The 26670-nt window shown below is 36.3% G+C and overlaps 1 protein-coding gene across 1 annotated transcript in view; it reads left to right on the top strand.

The window, feature by feature from the left end:
• PLAA (phospholipase A2 activating protein) overlaps positions 1-26670 on the top strand; it is a 38229-nt gene that overhangs the window by 10188 nt on the left and 1371 nt on the right. Inside the window, exons 3-13 of the mRNA XM_055301653.1 lie at positions 5674-5774; positions 5865-5985; positions 8275-8442; positions 8879-9014; positions 10694-10863; positions 14583-14740; positions 15464-15683; positions 17851-17922; positions 21216-21284; positions 24334-24435; positions 25738-25902. Of these exons, the coding sequence (XP_055157628.1) occupies positions 5674-5774; positions 5865-5985; positions 8275-8442; positions 8879-9014; positions 10694-10863; positions 14583-14740; positions 15464-15683; positions 17851-17922; positions 21216-21284; positions 24334-24435; positions 25738-25902 (1482 nt within the window). The remainder of the gene's footprint in view (positions 1-5673; positions 5775-5864; positions 5986-8274; positions 8443-8878; positions 9015-10693; positions 10864-14582; positions 14741-15463; positions 15684-17850; positions 17923-21215; positions 21285-24333; positions 24436-25737; positions 25903-26670) is intronic.

Consider the following 26670-nt stretch of genomic DNA (forward strand, 5'->3'; position numbering starts at 1 on the left):
AGGTTTTATATATTAATTCATGAGAGACACAGAAGCAGAGACATAGGCAGAGGGAGAAGCAGGCTCATTGCAGGGAGCCCAATGTGGGACTCGATCCCTGACCGGGATCACACCCTGAGCCAAAGGCAGACACTCACCTGCTGAGCCACCCAGGTGTCCCTATCTTATTGATATTTTACAAGAGTTTCAGGAAGTCTCCTAGATGCCAATTATGTTTTTCAAATAGTCTAACATATAATGAGTCAAAATAGGCTAAGTCATGGTATAGTAACAGACACTTCCATGATCTCAGTGTTCTCGCACAACAGTTTTTCTCACTCACCATATACATTCATCATGGATTAGTGAGGGGAATCTGCTCATCAGAGTTTCTCAGGGGCCCAGGCTGATGGAGACTCTCTATGTGCTTCAGAAGTTTGTTGTAGCAGTGAAAGAGCAATGTGATTAATAATGCATTGACTCTTAAAAGCATGTACCAAAAAAAAAAAAAAAAAGCATGTACCTAAAAGTGTCAGCCAACGTTCATACTGTTGACTAATGTAGATACAATTGACTGTCCCTAACGTCATGCACAAAAAGGGCAAGCTACCACAGTCTGCCTCTGGTTATCAGTTATTCAGCTTGTTCTCTGTCCTTTGTGCAGGCAGAAAATACCCACCATTCTCTCAATGTCAGAAAAGCTGAAATTCCCCTCCAATTACAGCATCAATCCCAAAGTTAAGAATCTCGGTGATAGTGTTTTAAGCATCAAGCAGATGAGGCTTAGGTGTTTTGACATCAGGTCCAGATATAATTCCTCTTAAAGTCAGAGATCTATGGGCTAAAAACACATGCTCTCTGTCATACTTTCACCCAGTCAGGATACAATTGTGGAACTGTAGGGTAAACACTACCATTCAGAAAAGGGAATGATGCAAGACAGCAGTTCCTAATCTGTAGTCATTCTGACAGCTAGATGGGCGGCTGTTTCCAGGACTTGGCTACTATGAGAGTGAAGAGATTTTTGTGATCTGGTCCCTCGGGTCTCTAAAAGGGGCTTGCTAGTCCATTGTCCTTTACAGCTCTACTTTTGGCCCTCCAAGGTATTCCTTCTTTTCTGTTATTCTCCTGGGTCATCTTGATGTATACCCTTCTTGGAGACTAAACTCAGCTTGCCTTCTCCCTGTGATGTTTGGTGCTTAGGGGTCATTTTAAGTTTTGAACAGTCACAGACTTTCTTTTAGTTCTTGGCAGTGCAACTCTCTTGTTGGCTTCTTGCCCATTTGGTTCTAGTCAGACCTCTGTGTCAATAGCCGTACCCTCAGTTGTAGTCTGATTTGTTGTATTTCTCCCCCTCTCTCCTTTCCTCTTTCCGTACATGCCTTTCCGGATTTTACTCTTGAGGCCATGAGCCTGTCAGACCTCAGTGGGAAGCTGCACGCTCAAGTTCTTTTCCCTGAGCCATTTGTTCAGCTGAAGGCAATTATTTTCATGGTGACAACCTAATTTTCTTTGCTTTGGGTATACTTAAAATCCACTTAGAAATTTTGGCACTGTACATGCTGGTCATGTTTTTTATTTGTTCCTCTTGCATGACTTAGTTTCAGTTGTCCTTTGCTGCTAAAAGGCCTTCTCAGGTTGGTATTTTATCATTTGGGGTTGAGAAGCAATTGGTTCTTCTAACCCCGCAAGTCCTTAAGTTTCTGACTCCATTCCTGCTTGAGAACCAGCCATGTCTTGTTCTCATTCCATTATTTTAGTACTTAGATGTAGCTGATACTGACACCTATCACTGAAGTCCCATTTTCCAACCTCTTTCTTTAGAGCTGCTAGTTTATCATGTCTTGGGTTCTTGCGAGCAGCAGTTTTACCAGATATCCCTCACTGCATAAGGATTACTACACTTCCACTCTCTGATTAGTGTCCTCCTCACCACCTGCCCATTAAGCTAATGCCATTTGTGGGTTCTTGTTTCATCAGGGCCTGGCTTGTGCTACCAATTTCTAAATCAGGCTAATTGACATTGTGGTAGCAGACAACTTCAGAATTGCTGGAGCTTAATACAATGAAAGTTTGCTAGTTACACATCTAGTGCAGTGCAGCAGGGGGCTCTGCTTTGTAGAACTCTGCAGGGATCTAGGATGACAGATGCTTCATCTCAGTATGTGCTTTCACAGACATTGGAGCAGCAGAGAGGGAACATGGCTTAATCGTGTACCTGTCCTTTAAGCTTTCACCGGCCAAATAACATTTCTGCTCATCTGGGCAGCCCTGGTGGCTCAGCGGTTTAGCCTTCAGCCCAGGGCGTGATCCTGGAAACCCGGGATCAAGTCCCATGTCAGGCTCCCTGCATGCAGCCTGCTTCTCCCTCTGCCTGTGTCTCTGCCTCTCTCCCTCTCTCTGACTCTCATGAATAAATAAATAAAATCTTAAAAAAAAAAAAACATTTCTGCTCATCTTTCAATGTCAGAACAAGTCACAAGGCATGCCTAAAGCCAAGACAACTGGGCAAGGTCAATATTACCATTTGTTTGGAAGGTAAAGAGCACAAAATATCTGATGAATATCACTAATGGCTACCACACACATCACAATATTATCTGTTCTGTGTTTTTCCTGGAAACTTAACCTCTTCAGGCCTAGCGTTGGATTGATGTTCTGGGCTGATGTCAACCCTGGTTTCCCTTTGCCAGTGTATTTCCTAGAAAAAATTCTCATATTTTTCTCATTCTTAACTTACACTTTTGTTTGGGTGTAATACAGCTATCACAGCTTAAGAAAGCTGTGACATAGGGGCTAAATATATTTGTATACTAGAAAACGACTGTATTCTCTCCTTACATTTGATTGTTAATTTGGCTAGATGTAAAATCCTGTGTTAAGACTATTTAATCTCAGAATTTTTTTTTTAATGATTTTATTTATTTATTCATGAGAGACAGAGAGAGGCAGAGACACAGGCAGAGGAAGAAGCAGACTCCACACAGGGAGCCCAATGTGGGACTTGATCCCGGTACTCCAGGATCACGCCCTGGGCCGAAGGCAGGCACTGAACCACTGAGCCACCCAGGGATCCCAAATCTCAGAATTTTGAAGGCATTGCTCTATTGGCCTTTAGTGTAAGGTATTAACTGAAAAGTTTGGTGCTGTTCTAATTTCCCATCTTCTCTGTAGAACATACTTCTGGTCTCTTTGTAAGCTTTTAGATCTTGTCTATTTCTGATGATACAAATTTTCACAATGTATCTCTGTCTCTGAAAGTGCCTTTCATTTGGCACCTTTGTGGGTTCATTGAATCTAGACATTCATGTCCTTCACTTTTGAGAATCTTTCTTTTGTACTGTTTCTTTGTCCTCTCTACCCTGTCCCTATTATCTATTTCTAGAATCCCTATTTGTTGGATATTGAACATTCTGAAATTATTTTCTGACTGTTTAAACTTTTTCATTTTTTGTTTCTTTTTAGTCTAATTCTCTGGGAGACTTTGTTTTTCCTAGTGTCATTTAATTTTGGCCTGGGTTCTTCTACTTTTAGCTTTTATTTTTCGTGTTCTCTCATTTCTTTTCTTATATAATATCTATTTGCAAATATTATAGTATTCATTTTTTTGTTTTTTGCTTCCTTTTTAAAAATTTTTTTTTTTTTTTTTTTTTTAATATCTGAGAGAGAGAGTCTCACGCAGACTCCACACTAAGCGTGGGGCTCAGTCTCAGGATCCTGAGATCACAACCTGAGCCAAAACCAAGTGTCAGATGCTTTAACTGACTCCATCACCCAGGTGCCCTCCCTGCCTCCTTTGCTTCCTGAAGTTGGGTTTGTCTCTTCTGGATTGCTTACCCCTTTCCCCCTTATTTTTATGTTTGGATTTTTCTCTTTCATGTTGGAGACTTTGATTAAATGGTTGTTGATATTAAATTGGCTGCTCATGTTTAAGAATAAGGTATAAAGAAGTTGAAATTTTTTTAGCTTGTGTAGATGGAGCTTGGTGATTGCTGGGCTTCATTAGAAGGCAATTTGATGGTGGTCTGACCTTTAGATGGGACACCCTTTTACATGTCTTTATCTGAAATTCTTTAGCATTATTCAGTCTTCTAGAGCAGAATTCTCCTGCCTCTTGCCTGGCTGCTGGTATTGGAGAAGGAATGAAGATTTTCCATTTATATTCCCTTGTGTTTCATGGGGCTTCTTATTCCAGACCTTTATTTTACCTGACTTCTTGAATCTGCAAACTGTGCTTCAGTTCCTCCAGTGAATAAACCTTGAGTTTCCTGCAGTAGATGAGGTTGTACTTTCCCGACACAGTAGACTGAAATGAGAGATCTGCATTTAAGTCCTCTGCCTAGCCCATTCTCCATCAAACCTAGTAGCTGGAAATTGAGTTTCATGAGAATTCCCTGGGGGAGTCACTTGATTTTGGTCTTTTTCTGTGGGTGTTTAAATTATAACGTCCACCATTTTGCTAAGTCAATTATGTTGTTTTCTGTTTTCTTTGTCCTTATGGATTAACACCATTGATAGCTTTACTCTGAACAATCTACCAATTTTTTTGAGAGATTTACTTATTTGAGAGTGAGCGAGTAAGCAAGCGTATGACTGGGGGGAGGGAGAGAGCATCTCATGCAGACACCTCATTGAGCATGGAACCTGACACATGGCTCAATCCCAGGACCTGAGAAAATGACTTGAGCCAAAATCAAGAGTCAGACGCTCAACCAACCGAGCCATCCAGTTGCCCCAACAATCGGCCATTTTTAACCAGAACTGTCTTTTGTTTCTGTATTTTTAGATAATTTTTCAAATGTTTAATTTTTAGCTTATATAATTTTACATTAAGATAATAAGACATTTAATTACCTATTCGTTACTCTTGAATATTTAGCTGGGCTGAAGTGTTTTGTGGGTTTTTTGTTATGTTAACTAAATATCGGGTCACCTGGGTGGCGCCTGGGTGGCTCAGCAGTTTGACACCTGCCATCGGCCCAGGGCATGATCCTGGAGTCCTGGGATCAAGTCCCACATTGGGCTCCCTGAGGGGAGCCTACTTCTCCCTCTGCCTATATCTCTGCCTCTCTCTTTCTATATGTTTCTCACGAATAAATAAATAAAATCTTTAAAAAAAACTAGACTAAATATCTGTATAAACAGCATTTCAAAATTATTTACATTATCTTTCTGTGTAGTTTTTTATAACCAGAAGGCACTGTGCAACCCCTTTGATCCTGCTTCTCATTTTACAGATGAGGAATCTAAGTTTGTCCCTTGGTCAGACAGTCATAAGTTGTACAGCCTCAACTTGTACCCAGACATTCCTGTGCAGAGTCTACTCTTGATCACTACACTCTTTTTCATCTCCATTCAGTAAGCTTAACTAGCCAAGGTATTCTCAGTTCAGAAAGTGTTTTTAAAATGCAGTGCTTTGGGAGCTCCAGGGTGGCACAGTTAGGTGTCTAACTCTTGGTTTCAGCTCAGGTCGTGTTCTCAGGCTTGTGAGATCGAGCCCCGTGTCGGGCTCCATACTCAGTATGGAGTCTGCTTGAGATTTTCTCTCCCTCTCTCTTTGCAGAAGTGTTTTCTCTCTCAAATAAATAAATCTTTAAAAAATTAAAAAAATAAAATTGCAATGCCTTAATAACCAGCAAGGTTGAACATTTTTCTATATAACACTGTATTAACTAATGCCTTTTCCCCCTTCAGTTTGTAGTCTTTCATCTGGAAAATTTGGGACATTACTGAGTGGCTCATGGGACACCACTGCTAAAGTCTGGCTGAATGACAAGTGCATGATGACCTTACAGGTATAATAGTAGTTCTTTGTGAATGTTCTACATGATAACTAAGTGTGATGATTCTGTGGCAACCTATATTAATTCCTGTTTCACTCACAGGGTCATACAGCTGCAGTATGGGCAGTAAAGATCTTACCTGAGCAGGGCTTAATGTTAACTGGATCAGCAGACAAGACTATTAAACTGTGGAAAGCTGGAAGGTGTGAGAGGACTTTTTCAGGTAAGATCAGAGTAGACAACTTTTATAGTCTTATCATTTCATATTCACTCCAGTGGTGTTTTCTCAAAAGTTTAGAAGAAAATGGCATTTGAGAAACATCAGTATTTGAATCATTTAATTTGGGTAAATGTAATTTTTCTGACAATATTTAAAATCTTGTAAAAGATATGAGACCTCCCGTAAAACAACTAGATGTGTACTAATAAATGGCTACTTGATGAGATTATAATATGGTATAAATTTTTGATTTAACAAGTTCAGCCTGAAACTTCCAAACATAATAATATATAACATAATCTTCTTTTTTGAAGATTTATTTATTTGAGAGAGTGGAGAGAGCGAGCATGTATATAAGCAGGCAATGGGGCAGAGGGAGAAGCAAGAGCAGACAGCCTGATGTGGGACGACTCAATCCCAGGACTCTGGGATCATGGCCTGAGCTGAAGGCAGACATTTAACTGACTGAGCCACCCAGGTGCCCCAAGTATAAGCTTTATGAATAGTGGGTCACTATTGTTAATTTCATATATAGAGGAAGACATCATTAGTGCTTTTGTGAGTTTTGAAGTACATTATTTAGTAATAACAAATTTCAGACTCACGTTGGGATTTTAGGTGGTTGGTCTTTTTGAACCTCACCTATTAAATAACTCCTGCACTGAGGCATCTGCTTACTGATACTGGTATTGCTGATTTATCTGTGGAGCAATTAAATTTTTGTTGTGAATTTTTTATTTATTCATGAGAAACAGAGGGACAGAGAGGTAGAGACACTGGCAGAAGGAGAAGCAGGCCCCATGCAGGGAGCCCAACGTGGGACTCGACCTCGGGTCTCCAGGATCATGCCCTGGGCCAAAGGCGGTGGTAAACTGCTGAGCCACCGTGACTGCCCCTTTTGTTGTTTTTCTTCTCTTTTATTTTTCCTTGAAAGTTGATCACTAGTCTGGGAAATACTTTCAAGAAGTCCCTTTGTGCAGATAAAAATATTTGTAGATGGACAAGTTATAACTAAGCATCACTGTGTTCCTGCTTCTGTACATACAACATATGTTATCAAGTTGTCATTAATCTTCAATAACTTGGTTGAACAGCAAATACTGAGCATGGGAAATATTTTTGATTCCTGATCTCTTTTATTAGATCATAAGCTTCAGAGAATTTTCTGTCCCTTGGGGGAAAAAAAAAAAGTAATATCTTCTGTACTGCCTCAATTAACATTAAGAGAAATTGAGTTTTATGAAGTTTTAAAAATATTTTAAATCTTTTGATTAATGGAATATATGTATTTTTCTAGTTACATAATTAAGAATATAATGAACTTTATTCCATAAAATACTGCCTTTAAAAAACTTGATCATTAGTTTTTATTGTATCATTTTAATGCTTGTATTTGTATATATTATGAAATGTTTTTGTTAATAAAGCAGTAATGTTTGTTTTTTATTTGTGTTTTGTTGAATCAAAAGAAGTGGGATTATAAGGCAGGAAACTTGGATTCTTGTTTTAGCTTTTCCACTAGTTGTATGGTTTCAGAAAAGTTAATTTCTCTCAACCTATTCTTTTTTTTTTTTTTAAAGACTTTATTTATTTATTCATGAGAGACACAGGGAGAGAAAGGGAGAGAGAGAGGCAGAGACACAGGCAGAGGAAGAAACAGGCTCTATGCAGGGAGCCTGACGTAGGACTCAATCCCAGATCTCCAGGATCAGGCCCTGAACTGAAGGTGGCGCTAAACCCCTGAGCCACCTGGGCTGCCCTCTCAACCTATTCTTTCATAATTTAATAAAGTTTACCTTTTTTGATAGTTTTTATTTCAAATTCTTAAATAATTGAGATCTTTTTTATGATTTAATTCTTAATTTTCATTAGTGCCTTATAAATGTTAATTTTAGTATTATGTGGTGAGAAATTTACAGGCTATTTGTCATGTTTGAATGTTTTGTTTGTTATAGATTACTCTTGTTTTGGGGGATGAAAAGTTGAAAATGAATTGTCAGGTAAAAAAAAGAATTGTTGGGATCAGAATCTTCTTTCTGGAGAGCTTTAAGAAGTAATTTACAGAAGATAAAATAAATGTAAATAACTTCCAAAGACTGGTAATAAAAAATATTGTAAACCTAAAATAACCAATTTTTATTACCAGGCTTTCCTACAGAAAAAAATGAATTTCTCTGCCTTGAGAATTGGTTTTTACTACTCACTGATTATGTTTTATAATGTTAGTTAAACACATAGATCCATCAACCAAATTATCTATCTTAACTGGTTTATATTATTCTTTTAATATAGGGCATGAAGACTGTGTAAGAGGTTTAGCAATTTTGAGTGAAGCAGAATTTCTTTCCTGTGCAAATGATGCTAGTATTAGAAGGTGGCAAATCACTGGCGAGTGTCTTGAAGTATATTATGGACATACCAATTATATTTATAGCATATCTGTCTTTCCAAATTGTAGAGGTAAGATTAGCACATAATATGCATTTCAAATTTTGTATTGAGCATTGTTCCATTCTTGAGGTGGGGGTAAGAGGGCTAATTACTTAAATCAGTTTACTGTGATTTGAATAATTTAGTAGCTTTATCTCATAAGCATCTTCTCATGAAGGAGAAAATTATGTGATCATGTTTATATTCACATTTGGTGGTTATGTCAAAGTTTTTTGAGTATTTAAGGAAAGACTGTATAATTGGTGCAAAGTATATAATATGTAAGGTGTGAAATGTAGAAAATGTGATTTTTGAAGTTGTATGTGTATAAGTGATAAATACATAAAATGTAAAACTAAAATAGTGTGGGGTTAAAAAGTATTCTTAGGCCTTCCTAGAAAAATGGTATATAATATATTTAATTTTATTTACTCAAGCTAATTTTACCTATATTCATTAATTTTAGATTTTGTGACAACAGCAGAAGACAGATCTCTAAGAATCTGGAAACATGGGGAATGTGCTCAAACAATCCGACTTCCAGCTCAGTCTATATGGTGCTGCTGTGTTCTAGACAATGGTGACATTGTGGTTGGTGCGAGGTATTTATATTCTAGTCAGTCAATAAATATCATGTATCTAGGCCTCTGGTGGACTCTCTAGTGCACAGAGATAAACTGAGGGAGCTTCAGGTGAATTGGGAAATCATATGTGTGTATCTGGACTGAAAAAACAGTACTAGGCAGGACAACTTTTACATCAGTGATAAATGTTACATTACACCGGTCTTATACTGCAGGTTGTGCAGTCAAAACATTGAAAACAAAAGAAATTGGAGAAAGAGATTAGTGTGGAAAAACTTTATGAAGAAAGAAGAAAAAAATTGAATTTAGTATTGAAAGATCCTGAGTAAGAAGGGAAATGAGAATTTCTCTCAAAACAAATAGTATGAATAAAGGTGTAGCATGGGCCCAAGAGTCAGATGTGTGTGGAAAATGAAGGAAAATAGTAGAGGACTCATGCTGGGAAATAGTAGGGATTACTGATAAGGTGGTAAGGCAGTAAAGTGGGGAACCTTGAATGCTGGGCATTTTTTAGATTCCGTGCTTGGGGTAAAGAGTTCTAGCTTTTGAAGAAGTGACGTGATTAAAGCATAACCTGTGAATTATTACATACATAGGCTGAATTTAACTAGTGGTGACAGTGGACAGGAAAGCAATTTAGAAAGCAGTTACAGTAGTAGGGATGTGTCATTATGAAATAATATCCTCACAGTGGTAACAGATAAAAGGCCAAAATACAAGATATTGCAGAGGAAGAATGATCAGAAGAAGGATGAATGAAAAAGGTTCTAACTTTGGTGATTGCATTAATAAATTGGGGCAGTGGGAGAATTGGTGTGGTCCAGAAGATGAGGACCTCAGTTGTAGACTTCTGAGGTCTGAGTGGGGATGAGCCACCCTCATGCCAGATCTGCCATGGAAGGCAAAGGAAAAAAGCAGCAACTATAAAGGATGGAGGTCCTAATAGAATCAAGGTAACTTACTTTTTGGCTGGGCGAAGGATAGATTTGTTGGCTTAGTCATTTTCTCCCTAAGCATATTTAAAGTTGAAGAAAAATGAACAAACTGAAAGGGTGAAGTTCCTGTTAGTAGAAGGTTAACTACAAAACCAAGTTCTCTGTAGAATTGAGCAGGATTAGTGAATTTGAAAGTGGCTAACTTGCCTTTCCTACCCAAACATAGGGGTTGTCTAGTCCAAGGCAAGGCTGGTATTTTCCTGATTAGGATTACATCGCTAGTTAATCAGAGTAAAGATGGACTCCATGTTTTCCGAATGGACAGATAATGAGCATCTACTATTTTCTAAGCTTTGTATTGAGTATTTGAACCCTTTGTACAAATCAAACCAACACATTGTCCTTCTTTATAGTCTTGTACTTATATAATATTGACTTGAAGTGTATATGAATGTCTCTAGATTTTTATGATGCTCAGTACTGAACTTGGAATTCAAAATTGTGTCAAATATATATTTCTCTGTTCTTTGCCAGTGATTTTTCCCTTAAATTATATATTTTTTTACCCTAAACATGGCTTTAGGAAGCAACAGAGGATAGTGTGTGAAGTTAGCATAGTGCTCTACTCAGCCATAAATACATAATAATGTTTTTCATATTCATAAAATACAGATTATTTTTGCTTTGGATCATTCATTCAGGTGTAATAATGTTCATGCACTATGGCAATGACTTCAGATGTGTTTGTTTTTTTCCTTATAGCGATGGTATTATTAGAGTGTTTACAGAATCAGAGGATCGGATAGCAAGTACTGAAGAAATCAAGGCTTTTGAAAAAGAACTCTCTCAGGCAACCATTGATTCCAAAACTGGTGATTTAGGGGACATTAATGCCGAGCAGCTTCCTGGGAGGGAACATCTGAATGAACCTGGTAAATACTTCAGCGTATATAGTAATAAAAAATGCTAACACGTTCGCCTTTCAGAATAATTAGAATGATAAGAAAAAAAGAGGTTCTTTTGCTGGCATTAAAGTGTTATTCTCATTGCTAGATGGGGATTTTTTTAGAATTTTTACTGTTAACCACTGTGAGAAACCATATTCTTGCCTCTGTCTCATAGTTTTAAAACTGTGAGCTAATAAACTCCTCATAAACAGGAATCCTATTTTTGTTTCAAATAAATCTCCTAGTACTTAGCTCATATACAGTAGGTACTCAAAAGTCACTCATTTAATACCTTTCAGTTGATTGGATTCTCTGAGAGAGGTTATATAGATTAAAAATGAGTTCAAATAAAGCAATGTCTGCTTAATGAGTTGGAGATCATTTGAGTTTATATCAGAGGATGGTGATTATTTCAAGTGAAATCTAGATATATGCCTGATCCATTATATCAGTGGTTCTCAGAACTTGGTCTACAGACCCTTAGGAATTCTGAGGCTCTTTTGGGATGTCCATAAAGTCAAACTAATTTTATAACACTAAGCTGTTATTTGACTTTTCCACTTTGTTAATATTTGCACTAATGATTCAAAAGCAGTGGTGGATTAAAAAAAAAAAAAGAACTGCTGGTTCCTTGTATACAAATCAAGGCAATGGCACCAGACTATTCTGGTAGTTATTATGCTCTTCTCTAGCATGTAGTTGTATTAAGAAAAAATAACTAAAAAGCCATTTGCCCATAAGAATATCCTTCATGGGGCAGCCTGGGTGGCTCAGCAGTTTGGCGCTTGCCTTTGGCTCATGACACGATTCCGGAGACCCGGGATTAAGTCCTGCATCGGGCTCCCTGCATGGAGCCTGCTTCTCTCTCTGCCTCTGTCTCTGCCTCTTTTCTCTCTGGATCTCTCATGAATAAATAAATAAAACCTTAAAAAAAAAAAGAATATCCTTGATTAAGCATTAAAAATTAATTTTACTACATCTTGACCCTTTAGTACATATCCTTTTTAATATTCTTGTTGACAAAATGTGAAATACAGATAAAGTACTCCAAGGTACCATGGTGTCTCAAGGATAAGTACTTGTGCATTTCTTTGAGTTTCATGTTGATCTTTTTCCATGAAATGCTATATTTATTTCAAAGAACAATTAACTATGGTTATTCAAGCTTGGGTTTGGGGCAGACATTTTTTTTGAAAAAGAACAAAATTACCGTGTGTCACTTTGAGGAAAATACGGACAGTATTTATTGCCAAAGATAAAATTCAAAACTCTGAAGTGAAAATTGAAATTTTGAAAAATTTGTATCCGCCACCAGGAGCTTATAAGATAGTCCAGTGGATTTTAGTGCTTAATAGAGCATGAAAAATGCACTGGTATGGTTTCAGATTCTAAGTTATAACCTTGAAAGACCTACTACTTGTAGAATATTCACATCTTTCTGAAAAGGCTATTATACTAGAGCTTTTTCTTTCAATTATACTATCTGTGTGAGGTTGGATTTTCTTTTAAAGATTTTTTTAAATTTATTCATGAGAGACGGAGAGAGAGAGAGAGAGAGAGAGGCAGAGAGGCAGGCAGAGGGAGAAGCAGGCTCCATGCAAGGAGCCCGATGCGGGACTCGATCCTGGAACTGTAGGATCACTCCCTGAGCCGAAGGCAGGCGCTAAACCGCTGAGCCACTCAGGGATCCCCTGGATTTTCTTAATATACTTCAAACAAAACGTATTGGAGCAGATTAAATGCAGAGGCAGGTATGATAATCTGTCTTCTATTAAGAGAGACAGTAAAGAGATTTACAGATACATAAAACAATGCCAGTCTTCTGAATAAATTTCTAAAACTATTATTATTTTTCATTAAAACAGTAAAATGTTATTTGCTCACTATATAATAGATCTATTATTGTTTTCCTTTAAAGGATATATTTACTTTTTTATTTTTAATTTCAAATCTAGTAAATCAATCGATATAACCCATGTTAATAAAAGTTCTTTGGGATTCTTAATAACTTTTATGACTGTAAAGAAATCTTGAAATCAAAAGTTTGGGAATTAATGCATTATACTGTCATGTTTTTAATATTGTTACAATTCTTTACAAAAATATAGTCTGTCACTACACACACACACACACACACACACACACACACCTCTGCAGTAAATACTTGCTAAGTGCCCAGTGTATGCTGTTGTTCTAAGCTCTGGGGAATATAGTGAATAATAAGAGGAACAAAAATTTCTGTTCTCATAAATTTATGTTCTACAGGAAACAGATAATTAAAAAGTAACTAAGTAAATATATGTCAGATAGTGGTAAGTACCATGGGAAATAAAGCAAGAATTGGGTATTTTGTAATTTTAAATACAGTAATCAGGAAATATGTAATACTTAGGATAGCATTAGTTGCTGTAACAGATAAACTCTTAAAATCTCAGTGACTTAATACAAGAGGAGTTTATTTGTTGCACATTCAAAGCTCAGTTGATGGCAAGGTATGTAAGCATGTTTGTAGAGCAGTTTTGCTCCTTGTGGCCATTCAGGGACCCAGGTTGATTGAAACCACCATCCTCAGCATGAAGCTTCCAATGTTCTCTTTTGTAGAAACATTCAGCCATCAGACAGAATGGAAGAAAATGGTAGAGGATGATGGCCTAGGCCTAGAACTGGCTCAGATCATAGCCACTCAGATTCCATTGATCACTTCTCAGTGTGTGACATCTAGGAACTTCACCTTGCTATAGCTACAGCTACAGCTCTATCCTATGGAATAGATGCATGAATCTCTGGAGGACACCTGGCTGTCTCTGCCACTAAAGGCTTTGCTGAGAAGATGACATTCAAGTTGTTAAGGAGGCAAGGGAGCAAATCTTGCCAACATCTGTGTGAAAGGTGTCATGGGCTGAATTAATAGCCAATGTAGAGACTCCATGGCTGAAGTGGGAAGATGGGTTGAGAGGAGCAGTAGTAGAAGGTGAAATCAGAAGAATGATGTATTTGGCCTTGTTCCTCATTCCAAGGATTTAGGCTTTAACCGAGAGAGATGGGACGTTACTGAAGGGTCTCCGGCAGAGGAGTGGCAGGAGCGCTTTCAACTTTTGAAAGAATTTTTGTGGTTGCTGGGTTGAATATAGATTGTAGGAAGCCCCAGGGCAAGAGTAGGAGGCCATTAAATCAGCCCAGCTGAGAAATGATGATGGCTTGTACCATTGGGTAGAAATGAAGATGGTGAGAAGAGATAATTTTCTAGATCTTTTTTAAAGATAGAACAGATAGGATTTGCTGAAGGATGGCTATGAGGGACCCTGCAAGCCAGTGCTTGTAATGCCAGGAAAAGGAATCAGACTCTTCTCTACTTTGTGGCCTGAGAAGCTAGAAATGTGGAGAGTCATTTACTAAAATGAAAATGTTGTCAGAAGATATTCAATAATAAAACTTGTTTTATTTTTAGTGGGCTCCTTTCTAGTAGAAACATACTTTTTTAACCTTGCTTTATTTAATACAGGTTCCTTTTAACCATTAAGTTTGTTTTGGGCCACTTTCCGGTAGAGGAACATTTTTAAATCTTTTAATAAAATTTTCATTAAAACAAATACATATTCTCTTTTCTGTGTAAATTTTAAAGTTAACTTATTTTTTTTTAATCTAAATGGATTTGAATTTCACTTTGCTATTCTACCTTTGATTCTTAAATGTTTTATTCTTAGGCACTAGAGAAGGACAGACTCGTTTAATCAGAGATGGGGAGAAAGTCGAAGCCTATCAATGGAGTGTTAGTGAAGGGAGGTGGATAAAAATTGGTGATGTTGTTGGCTCATCTGGTGCTAATCAGCAAACATCTGGAAAAGTCTTATATGAAGGGAAAGTATGTCAACTTCTACTTTCTAATTACCATTATCTTAAAGCATATGGTTTTCTTTTTCACTTTTGCCCATTAATTAAATTTAACATTAAAATCTATTTCTTTGGAGATTATTTTCTCTTCCTGCCTTGAACTTGACTTTTAGAAAAGCTCTTTCCATGTAGGAGCTGTATTTGATAGATTAACTACTATTTGTCTTTGGTACTTAACATGAGTAAACTGTTCCCAATCATTTTGGATTAGAAGCTTCTATGCCATCTTTTACCTAGTGCTTTGTGCCTAGCTATATTTAACTTAGCAAGATATACGGACCCTGCAGGGCAGTGCTTGTAATGCCAGCATGTTTTGCTGAGTGGGGCATGGTAACATTTAATACTTTTGGCCTTTAGATCAACCAATTGGAAACCCTTCTTTAGCCTTAGAGTTATTCTGTATGTTGGTAAATTGAACACCAATAAAAATTAATTTATTAAAAAAAAAAGAATTAATGTGTAGTTGTAATACATCCCCTGCCTCCACCCCTAGTGAAATGCTAATCTTGCAGCACATGCAGATGGTTGCTATCAATCATCATATGCCAAGTGGAAGATTTTAACTTCGCACTTTGGAGAAAGTTTATTATAATAATTATCTTAAAAAGGACACATAACATCCGTGATATATATGTTATTAATATGAACAGATAAGTTAGTAATCATTTATCTCCTTTTTGTATTCCTATTGAAGGAATTTGATTATGTTTTCTCAATTGATGTCAATGAAGGTGGACCATCATATAAATTGCCATATAACATCAGTGATGATCCATGGTTAACTGCATACAACTTCTTACAGAAGAATGATTTGAATCCCATGTTTTTGGATCAAGTGGCTAAATTTATTATTGATAACACAAAAGGTCAAATGTTAGGACTTGGGAATACCAGTTTTTCAGATCCTTTTACAGGTAAGTTAGGGTTTATATTAAGTCTTCTGTACTTTCATCAGCATTGGTTGATATTTTGTTTGTTTGTTTTTAATGTGTTTAAACATGCACTATGATTAGCTATTGAAGTAAAAACTAAGACCTAAGATCTGTAGCAGGCTTTTACTTTAAATTCATGTATTTAAACCTCAAATTACATAGTAATTCTGTATTTATAGAAACAGTTGTATGTCGTTTCAAGATTCTGCCTTACTCATTTATTTTAGAGCAGATGGGGAGAGACTGTGCATGTGCAGAGTGAGGGAGGGAGCGAGAGAAAGGGAGGTGGGGGAGAGAAAGAATCCCAAGCCAACTCCATACTGAGCACGGAACCTGATGCAGGACCTATCTGGAAATCCTAAGATCATAATCTGAGCTGAAATCAAGACTGAGCCACCCAGGTGCCCCTTTTCCCTTTCAAAAATACAGCTACACTGTAAACTAAACAAAATTATGAAATTTAAGTTAGTCATTTGAAATGAAAAGAAACTTAGAAGTTCCTTTAGATGGTTACTCCTTTTAAAAATACAAATTTTGGTGGATTTTACTAAACAAATTCTTTTTTCATGTGAGGCTAAGTTGGTTAGTTGGGCATCAAATCTAGGCCTGGACTATGAGTAGTTTTACTTTACATGTGATTTGTATTCCACATAATGATTTTAAAGTCAGTTATTTATAACAGTATACAGTGTCTAGAATGTTATAAATGGAGACTTGAGGGGAGACAGGAAAGGGAAAAGATATTATAAATGTCCCTGGATATAATCCTAGCAGTATTAGTCTGGCTCTTGATTCCTAGGAAATGGATTATAAGACTAGTTGTACTAGCCTGAGTTTTGGGGCCTGGGAATTGAGGCCATGGTACAGGAGGAAATAAAATGCTTCCGTTTTTCTTAGGTACAGAGCGAGCTCTAAATAAAATTCTAAAATTAGCACGTTATTGTCAATGTTTTCCTACTGTCATTTCTCACTTCATTTTTCACGTGCTAGTACGCTTCCTTGTTTTACAAGGATTCCATATCCCTTCCTATGTAAGTACTTACGTAGATCTTTTTTTTTTCTTCTTCCCTCACAGGTACTTTATGCTCCTAAGTTATATCCACCTTCTCTAGTTCAGAATTCCATTGCCCATTCACCTAATAAAGTTAATGTCCCCTGCATGTTGACTTAAACAGAATTACCAGACTGACTCACTACTGAATATAAGTGATGTAACCCCTCCCAGTAGTTGCACTTGACAGGGAAAAAAAAATATGTTTAATATCTGGGTATTCTGTTGATGGAATTTCAGACTACAGTACAAAAGAGTGAACACATGAGTATAGTCTTGTGTAAGCTATTTTGTGGAGCAGAAGACAGATATTAGAGCAGCTGGCTCCATATGGAAATCTTAACCCTGGCTTTTTTTTTTTTTCCTCTCCTGAATCTCATGCTGCATAATCTCATGAAGCATAACTTTATATGCATCCTTTCATATATATCTTTTACATATATCTTACTGTAGATGCCTCTGATTATTTCCCTAGAGGTGCTAACAGAACATATACTCACACATACCACACATTTATAAGAGTAAAATTGGAAATCTCTTTCCTTTGTGACACTCATTGCCTTTGTAATTCTCTTCTCTAGTAGGTTGTAAGCTTCAGTGGATACAAGCAATCTTGTTCCCTGCTGGATCCCTAGCACTGAATGCACTATTTGACAGATGAGTTAATGAACTCGGGGTTCTTTAAAAGATTAACATTTGATGCCTATGGTTTTGATGGCAACAGCAGCAGCAGGAATTCTAGTGAATTTGTGTAGGAACAGGAACTGATTATATATGTATATTATTGAGGTCAGAGACCACTTGTAATTTCTCCTTTTATATTTGAATTTCTAGTTATTTTAATATTTAAGGGCAGTGGCTAACACTTAATAAAGTAGTAAAGGTGAGAAAAAGAAAGTTGGAGAATCACTGAAGTTTTAGTTTCTTAGTAGTCTTTCCTATTGTAAGACTGCTGACTAATTTCTGTTATTCTCTCATGTGACAGCGTTGCTCTTCTGTTTTTTCTCCAAGCTTGGAGTCTTCTAATATAAGCATTGTGTTATTTGTGAAATTCAAAATTTTGGCATTCTTCAGCTTTTCCTTTGTTTGCATGCATAGGTGGTGGTCGGTATGTTCCAGGGTCTTCATCAGGATCTTCTAACATGCTTCCTGCAGCAGATCCTTTTACAGGTGGGATGAAGTTTTGATAAATACATCTTTCTTCACTTAATGAATAGCATTTTGCAGTATATGGCTTTACATTTTGGAGACATCACCCAATAATTAATAATTCCCTTATCTATATTTCTAATTTTGATTCATCTCCTTTTCTTTAACTTCTAACTTTTGCTTTTTCCTGGAGTGTTTTGTAGTTCTTCTTATGACTTACATAGCATATTGTTAGAACTCACCGTTTTCTCCAGTGGTCCTTCCTGCAAGGAGAGCAAGAGTCATTAAGGGCATAGTTTTTAGAGTCGATAGACCTTGATTCAAAATCTGGCTCTACCACTTACTTGCTATGAGAAGTTGGCAAGTTGCTTAACCTGTCTGAGCCTAATTTTTTTATCTGTGAAATTAGATAATAGGGGAACCCAGCAACCAAGACACAGCATGAGTGCTATTACTGGCAAGATTCTACTGATCACAAGCAAAGAAGGAGCCATGTGAGTCCCTGCCACTGGATGATGCAGTGCAGTCAAGAAGCCTGTTCAGGTGTATTTTGCATTAACGTGGGAGGACACAAGTCCACCCAGGATTAGTCTTCTAGCCTTTGTTATTAATGGCCTTCATGAAGCCCTGGAAGTGTTGGTGTATCTCTTCACAGTGGCTTTATTTATCAAGGTATGCATGCCTCGACATCAACGGTACTGGAAAAAAATTGCCAAGCTTGGACTTGAATGCAGCTGAAGAAGTCTCTGTTTTCAGAATAGCTTTTGATGTATTTTATGATGCTATTGTTGGATCAGCAGCCAGAGTTTCTAGACAATATACCCAATTTGGAAAGAGATTTTTGGCACTTAATGGTATCCACTGGCCTTGCCAATATAGATACCTGTCTAAACCATAACTGGGAGCAACACACAACCTTCAGTCAGTCTCATGAAGTTGTGAATCGTTCTCAGTGAGCTGCTTCTCTCCTGTGAATGAATTGGTGGCCTTGATGCACGTAGCTGTACCTTGTGCACTGGTAACCAGTATGCTATAATAACCAACCATCAAGACCAAGCTAAATGTTATGATAGCACAATGGTTATTAAGGAAATCTTTGATGACATAATGCAACTTGAAAAGGTAGTAAGGATCCGAAAAGTAAATAAAGTGATGATTTACTCAGACATAGTGATGCCCTGAAACGTAGAACAACAGAGTTCTTAGATCTCATTAGCACCTTTTTCTTGGAACAGAAGAAACATACCAAGCTTCAAACAATACCAACAAAATTAAGAGAACTCCTGGGGCCATCATCACTGGAACATGTCTTACTGTTGTGCAATGTCAGTAACACAGAAAATTCAGTGATAATGGAGATATGCAAGATAGCATGCCAAATATCCAAGAGAATTATGGAATTATTAGGATAACTGAGCCTAACTGAACAATTATCAAAAATAGATAACAGACCTGATATTGAGCTGTTAGGAAAATTAAATGGTACAGTACATGTGAAGTGTTTAACAAAACGCCTGAACTATATTTAAGCAGGCCCTCAGTATATTTTAGTATATTTTCCCCCAATTTAACCAGTAGCCCTGGGACAAAGAGTTTTTCCCATTTACCTTAAGACTTAAGGTCAATCTTAATTCTCTTTTCTCTTCCCTATTTATGTGGTTCTCAAATTTCTAATGTCCATTCAAATCATCTAGGATGCTTGTTTATCTCATCACAAGGTCCTTCTCACAGAGATAATCTGATACACTGGGTTGGTGAGGAGGTTAAAATCACTCATGCCCTGATCCCTCACCCATGGATTCTGATTAAATGTTCTTTTGTTGTTTGGTCTGCTGTTAGGTAATTTTAAAAGCTCCCTATGAGTTTTTAAAGTGAAGGGACACCTGGGTGGCTCAGTGTTTAAGCTTCTGCCTTTGGCTCAGGGCGTGATCCCACATCAGACTCCCTGCGAAGAGCCTGCTTCTCTCTTTGCCTATGTCTCTGCCTCCTCACTCTCTGTCTCTCTCATGAATAAATAAATAAAATCTTAAAAAAAAAAAAAGGTTTCTAAAGTGAAGCCAATTTGGAGAGCTACTAGGTTGTTTTGGGTGGGCCCTGGGAATCTGCATGTTGAACAGGTGACTCATTCAGGTGGTTGGAGAGCCACATGTAGAAAAGTGTAGGATTGTACTGTGTCTCATAATTAAAGCCTTGGGCAAGTTTTTCAGCCTTCTAAAATATTGTTAATAATCATGGTTTCTAACTAATACTTAAATGAGTATATAAATATAAGATGCTTAGCATGCAGGGCACTTGGGTGGTATAGTCAGTTAAGCAACTGGCTCTTGGTTTCAGCTAAGGTCAGGATCTCAGGGTCATCGAGCTCCACCTCGGGCTCCACTCTCAGCATGGAGTCAGCTTGGGTTTCTCAATCTTCCTCCACCTCTCCCCACTGCACATGAATGCTCACGCTCTCTCTCTAAATAATAAATCTTAAAGATGCTTAGCATGCTACCTAGCATATTAGTAAAAACTCAACAAAGCCTCTTACTCTGTGTTCTTCATTATTTTAATTTATTTACATCTGCAGTTTTTGTGAGTTTTTTTTTTTTAGTATTATATATGTTAAACTGGTTATATCAGCTCCTAGATATTAAATTCAGAGAGGCTAGAAAAGTAGCTCATCTTTCTTTTCTCGCAAAGGCTCATCCAGGACTTGAACATCTCCAAATCATGATAATTCTTTCTCTACACCTGTTTTTCATGTTCCTTTCTTTCCATTTTCAATTAGGATCTTAAATATGAGACCGCTGTTATAGCATCCCTAAATCTTACTAATCTCTTGTTTGCTTATGTGTCAGCTAATCCTATTTCAATAGAATAATCACATTTAGTTTTTGTTTTTAATTTTTTAAGGCTTTCTTCTTATGTAATCTCTGTCCAATGTGAGATTGGAACTTAAAATACTAAGATCAAGAGTTGCGTGCTCTACCAGCTGCCAACCAGTCACCCCATGTTCACATTGCATTATGAAAACCTTTTTCTTCTCTCCAATCCACTAATGCTTTTTTAATTCATTAGCATCTGTAATTATAATGTTTAAGGCATCTAATGTTTATTTTGTAATTTGAGAATTACTTTTAAGGCTAACATTTATTGGTCACCAACTATATGCCAGGTACTATTCTAAACAAATTTATAGCCCATTTATTATGTATATAAAGATGCCATTCTGAATTGTGACTCATGAAAATAAGTTATTCTGTGTAGAGAGGAGCATTTTGAACTTTAATTTGCAGTTACCTTTACTTATTAGATGTGTTACTGCATTTTAGGTGGTGGTCGTTATGTGCCAGGGTCTGCCAATATGGGAACTACCATGGCTGGAGTTGATCCATTTACAGGTACACACTTTTCATTTCTTTTTCTTCTCCTCCTCCTCCTCCTCCTCTTCTTCCCTATTTTTTTTTTTTTATGTTTTTAAAATTCATTAAAAATTTCTCCTTGCTAGAGAACTTTTCATATGGTAGATCAAGGGCAAACTTCTTGACCTGGCATTTAGAGTGTTCTCAGAATTGTGTCATACTGCACATTAGACTCATGTAGGAAGCTTAAAAAAGTACTTCAACCTCATCTCGAGAGATGCTCATTTGGTGTATTACTGCTGTGGTTTGGGGCCTTGGCAAAGTTAGTTCTGATAATTTTCCAATGTGATTCTAATGTGTAGCCAGGATTGAAAATTGCTATTCTGTCATAGGTCTGGTTTTCTCACTACTCTTATAAAAACTGAGTTTTTTCACATCACGCCTTTGTTCATTTTTAATATATTGAGAATTTTATTCACTATGCTACATATTGTTCTATTTAAGAGGACCCAGAAAAAAATTACTTTTATGATTTAGGCCTATACTATCTGGCCTTCTCCTGAGCAATTAATTTTTCTTTTTTATTCGTAGTATCTTGCCTAGAGTCTGACACATCTTACTTGTTCATCACTGTTGAGCATAGGCAAAGAAGCTTTCCTCTGTATCTACTGCTAGTAAAATGCAGAACTAAATTTGTGGTTAATCTTTTACAAGTTTGATGGCTGTCTTGCTATATGTTTTCCTCTACTTGTTATTTTCTACAAAAGTCTAATAGATGTGAAACATAAATGTTCTTGACCGTATTAAGATTGATAATTACAAACCCAGCAGTCTACTTCAGAACTAACTTGGTATGTGATTTTTGTAAGCTATTTTTTCACTGCAAAAGTAACATTGGCTGGCATATTGAAGTATAAGCATAATGATTAAGATTGGGGACTCTGGAGTGAGAATGCTTAGATTGAAATCTCAGTTCCACTATTTTTTACCTGTTTTGCCTTGAGCCAGTTATTCTGTTACTGTGCCTCTGTTTTTCTCATTTGTAAAGTGGAAGTAATATCTACCTCTTGGAGTTGTTAAGAGTTGTAATTTAAAATTGTTCAAGTTGGAATTTAAAATTGCAAAATGTATACAGCACTTTATATAGAATAAATGCTTAGTAATTGTTGGCTGTACTTGTATTATAAAGTGTAAAGTTAATAGTGCTTCCTACCATTTTTCAGAAGTTACAGTTTTTAACAGTTTGGTGTATATACTGAACCTTATATAGTATACCTTAGTCCAACTTACTGTCATCTCTTACTTAGACAAATGAAGCAATAGCCTCCAAATTGGTCTCTCCGTGGTCCATACTTCAGCCAGTGATCTTTTTACAGTCGAACTTTATTTATACTGCTCCCTTGATTAAAACCCTTTAATGATTTCTCATTCAATATTTTTTCTTTGCTGTATCACCTTCCTCTCTGCATTTTTTCTGCCAACCATACTGGCCTGTGTCTGTTTCTTGAGCATCTCATGCTGTTTTCTACCTCAGAAGTTTAGTACATGTTGTTCTGTTTTAGAATACTTGAGCCCTTTGCTTTGTTATTTAGATCACAAATTATTATTTGTTTTTTTCTCCTTTTTCTTTATTTCGCACATAGTATTTATTAAACGAACATTCTCGGACACTCATATATGGCCCTTGCTAGATCACTTACTCTATCATAGGCTCTGTTACACCCTGTACTTTTCCTTCTCATTTTACTCAGTTGGACAGTGTTTGATTTGCATTCTCCTTACCACTAGTCTCTAATGACCAGGACTCCAGGCAATGTCTGTTAGCTCATCTTTGATTGTACCAATAAATATTTTATGCTTTATAAGCAATGAAAATTAATTTTGTGTATTTATTTCATAACTTCATCTTTACCTACCCTATTCCCCTTTCTGATATATATTCAGAAAATTAAAATGTTTTATTCATATTTTTGCAAAATGCCTTACTTTTTGCATTGGAACGAAAGTAAATAAGATTTGAAATGCAGGCAAAATACAAATTAGGTTTAAATTATGCTTTAATTGAAGTAACTTTAGATATTATGTATTGTGATAAATTTTTATCCTATGCCAGTTGTTTGTTAGACACTGCATTTTGGTTACTAAAATAGGGACTTAGGAAGTAAAAATGTATAAAAGACTAGGGCCCTTTCACTTTTCAGGAACCTACATCATTTATTAAAATGATGGAAATCATAAGTTGTTATTCTTTCTCTGACTGGCTGACTTCATTTAGCATAATACACTCTGGCTCTATCCACGTCGTTGCAAATGGCAAGATTTCATTCTTTTTTATGGTTGAATAATATTCCAGTGTGTGTGTGTGTGTGTGTGTATGCCACATGTTCCTTATGATTTCACTCATAATGTGGAATTTAAGAAACAAATGAGCAAAAGGGGAAAAAAGAGGCAAACCAAGACACAGGGTCTTAACTCTAGAGAACAAACTGATGGTCACTAGAGGGGAGATTGTGGGGGAGGGGTTAAACATGTGCTGGGGTTTAGGGGAGAGTACTTGTGATGAGCACCAGGTAATGTATGGAAGTGATGAATCACTATATTGTACACCTGAAAGTAATATTACACTATGTTTAAACTGACTGGAATTTGAATAAAAACTTAAAAATAAATAAAATGATGGAGAAAATGACAATGTGGACTATATATCATTTGGAATAAGCAGTAAAAGACATGAGAAGAAAGAGATCAATATGCCTTAAGATGGGAATGGCAAGTTTTGTAATTGTTATATATTCTTTGATCTTTTAAAAATTTGTGATTTAGATTGAATCTTAAAGGAATGAGAGATGTAGAGAATACGAAATGGAAAGGCTTTTGTTTTAAATTTTAAGTTTACATTAAGAACTAAAATTTATTATGTCAACAAATATATACAGTATATAAAATTTTATGATTTTTCTTTTTTCCATAGTTGTTTTATTGTATGCACTGAGTAGTTCTATATTTCAATAATCGTGAAAAAGTCATACAATTAGAAAAATTTCAGTTTTGACTATTACTAATGATTTTCATCATCTTTTTTAAATAGGGAATAGTGCCTACCGATCAGCTGCATCTAAGACCGTGAATATTTATTTTCCCAAAAAAGAGGCTGTCACTTTTGACCAGGCAAATCCTACACAAATATTAGGTAAGTACATTTTAATTAAATAGTTTGCTCACATATCCATAGACTCTTTGCAGTGCACTCAAGACTGTTTCTCCTCCTCACATGAGCTAGGAACTGGGTGCTTACATGATAGAGACTTCTGTTGTGGGATTACACAATGGCGTCGACTACAAATACACAGTCTGATAATGGACCCTTAATACTTGCAAGAAGCCTTATACAAATATAAGGTAAATGCTTTATGATGATTTTAATGAGAAAAAAACTAAAGGGAAAAATATAAATCCCATTCCCTAAGATCTTAATGTTTTCAGGAAAAAAAATAATGAAAACGAATGATTAAAGCACTTAAAAAATTTTTTTTCTCTTAAAAAAATTAATGGCCCTTAGGAGTAGTAAAAATTACATTAAAAAATGAAACTGCTCAGTTGACTTTGCTTTGTCTGTTAACTTGTTTCTCTGAAACAAAATTACTTATGTGTTTGCCACTATTACTTCATGAGAATTAATTGAGATAGCATATATACCTCAATATAAGACAAGGGTTTTTGGTCAGAATTGACCTTTATACCATCTTTATAAAAATCATAAGGGGCACCTGGGTAGCTCAGTCAGTTAAGCATCTGACTCTTGGTTTCAGCTCAGGTCATGATTTCAGGGTCATAATAAGGTCAAGCCTTGCATTTGGCTCTGCGCTCAGCGGGGAATCTGCTTGAGATTTTCTACCCTCCACCCCCACCCCTGAGTACTCTCTCTCCCTAAAATAAATAAATCTTTTTAAAAAATTGCTTCATGAAATGTGAATATGGTGACAAAAGGCAATATTTCCATTAAATATGTTTTTAAAGCCGGGTGATGTCAAATGTACATATGGAACTAAATTAAATATTAGGCATTTAACTCTTCAGTTAATTCATTGACAATCGAAGAAGTTAGGCAAAGTTGGCTAAAGGTTGTTACAATTTTTTTCTTTGAGGAAAATAGAGCATTGACTTATACTTGGGTATAATGACATGATACTGCTTCAAAAACCAAAATGATTACAAATATGATCTACTTTAAAACTTACTTGAAGCAGAAAGTTTCATAAGATCTTAGACAATAACAGGTAAAATCATCACAGTAACCTTTTTCTCTACTGTGTTCGAATGAAAAATATTAATAGGCCTTATCCTTATTTTATGGTCTTTGATAATTGCCATGAAATGTCTTACCTTCCCCATGGTGTATAGTGGAATACTCTTAGTGAAAGTTTAGACATCTTTATATTATATCTGGCTAAATACAGTTAGAGAATTTTGAAAGTTTGGGTTTGGGTTCTAGGTAAACTGAAGGAACTTAATGGAACTGCACCTGAAGAGAAAAAGTTAACTGAGGATGACTTGATACTTCTTGAAAAAATACTGTCTCTCATATGTAATAGCTCTTCAGAAAAACCCACAGCCCAGCAACTTCAGATTTTGTGGAAAGCTATTAACTGGCCTGAAGGTATGGAAACCGTTTTTAAAATGTAATCCAGAAAGTAGTAAGTATGTCTTTTCATTTCTATCAGTATTACTATCAGTATTACTGATGTTTCTAGATTGAGTAAGTATGTCTTTTCATTTCTATCAGTATTACTGATGTTTCTAGATTGTTTTACCCAGAGTAAAAGTTACCCTGGGTAGTTGTAACTCACATTGTGTGAAACTTAACAAAAAAGTACTCACCATGCCCCTGTAATTCATAGTCTTGATTTGGTCCATGCTTTATGAGCATCTGAAAGGAATGTAATGATCCCCATACCATTTCATGTACCATTTCAGAGCATTTGTGGGTCCCCTGCAAGCCACCCAAGAACGTCTTGTGCACTATTAACCCCAGTCTACAAACGGTTGCAATAATTATTTTTTTGACTCACTTGATTCCTTTTAAATTCCAAAAGTGTCCTCTCTCATTACTTTTTCATGCTATTGATTAGAGAAGAAAAGTCATTTGTCCTGCTTAATATCCCATATTGTGATTTTGGCAGCTCACTTAATGTGTACCATGATCTCTGTAGCTCCTGCTAGACATAATTAGATTCTGGTTAAATAGATTTTTTTTTTTTAGGTGAATATCCTTTATTTTTTTTTATTTTTTTATTTTTTTGGTGAATATCCTTTATAAATGATGCTGCATACTACCTTTATATCACAGGGCACATAATTTCTGGATTCCTTACTTTTAGTGGTGCTAAGATTATAGAGTGGATTCATTCAAATGGTGTCTGCCCAA

The sequence above is a fragment of the Nyctereutes procyonoides genome, unplaced genomic scaffold (genome assembly GCF_905146905.1).
Source record: "Nyctereutes procyonoides isolate TBG_1078 unplaced genomic scaffold, NYPRO_anot_genome, whole genome shotgun sequence".
Lineage (NCBI taxonomy): Eukaryota > Metazoa > Chordata > Mammalia > Carnivora > Canidae > Nyctereutes > Nyctereutes procyonoides.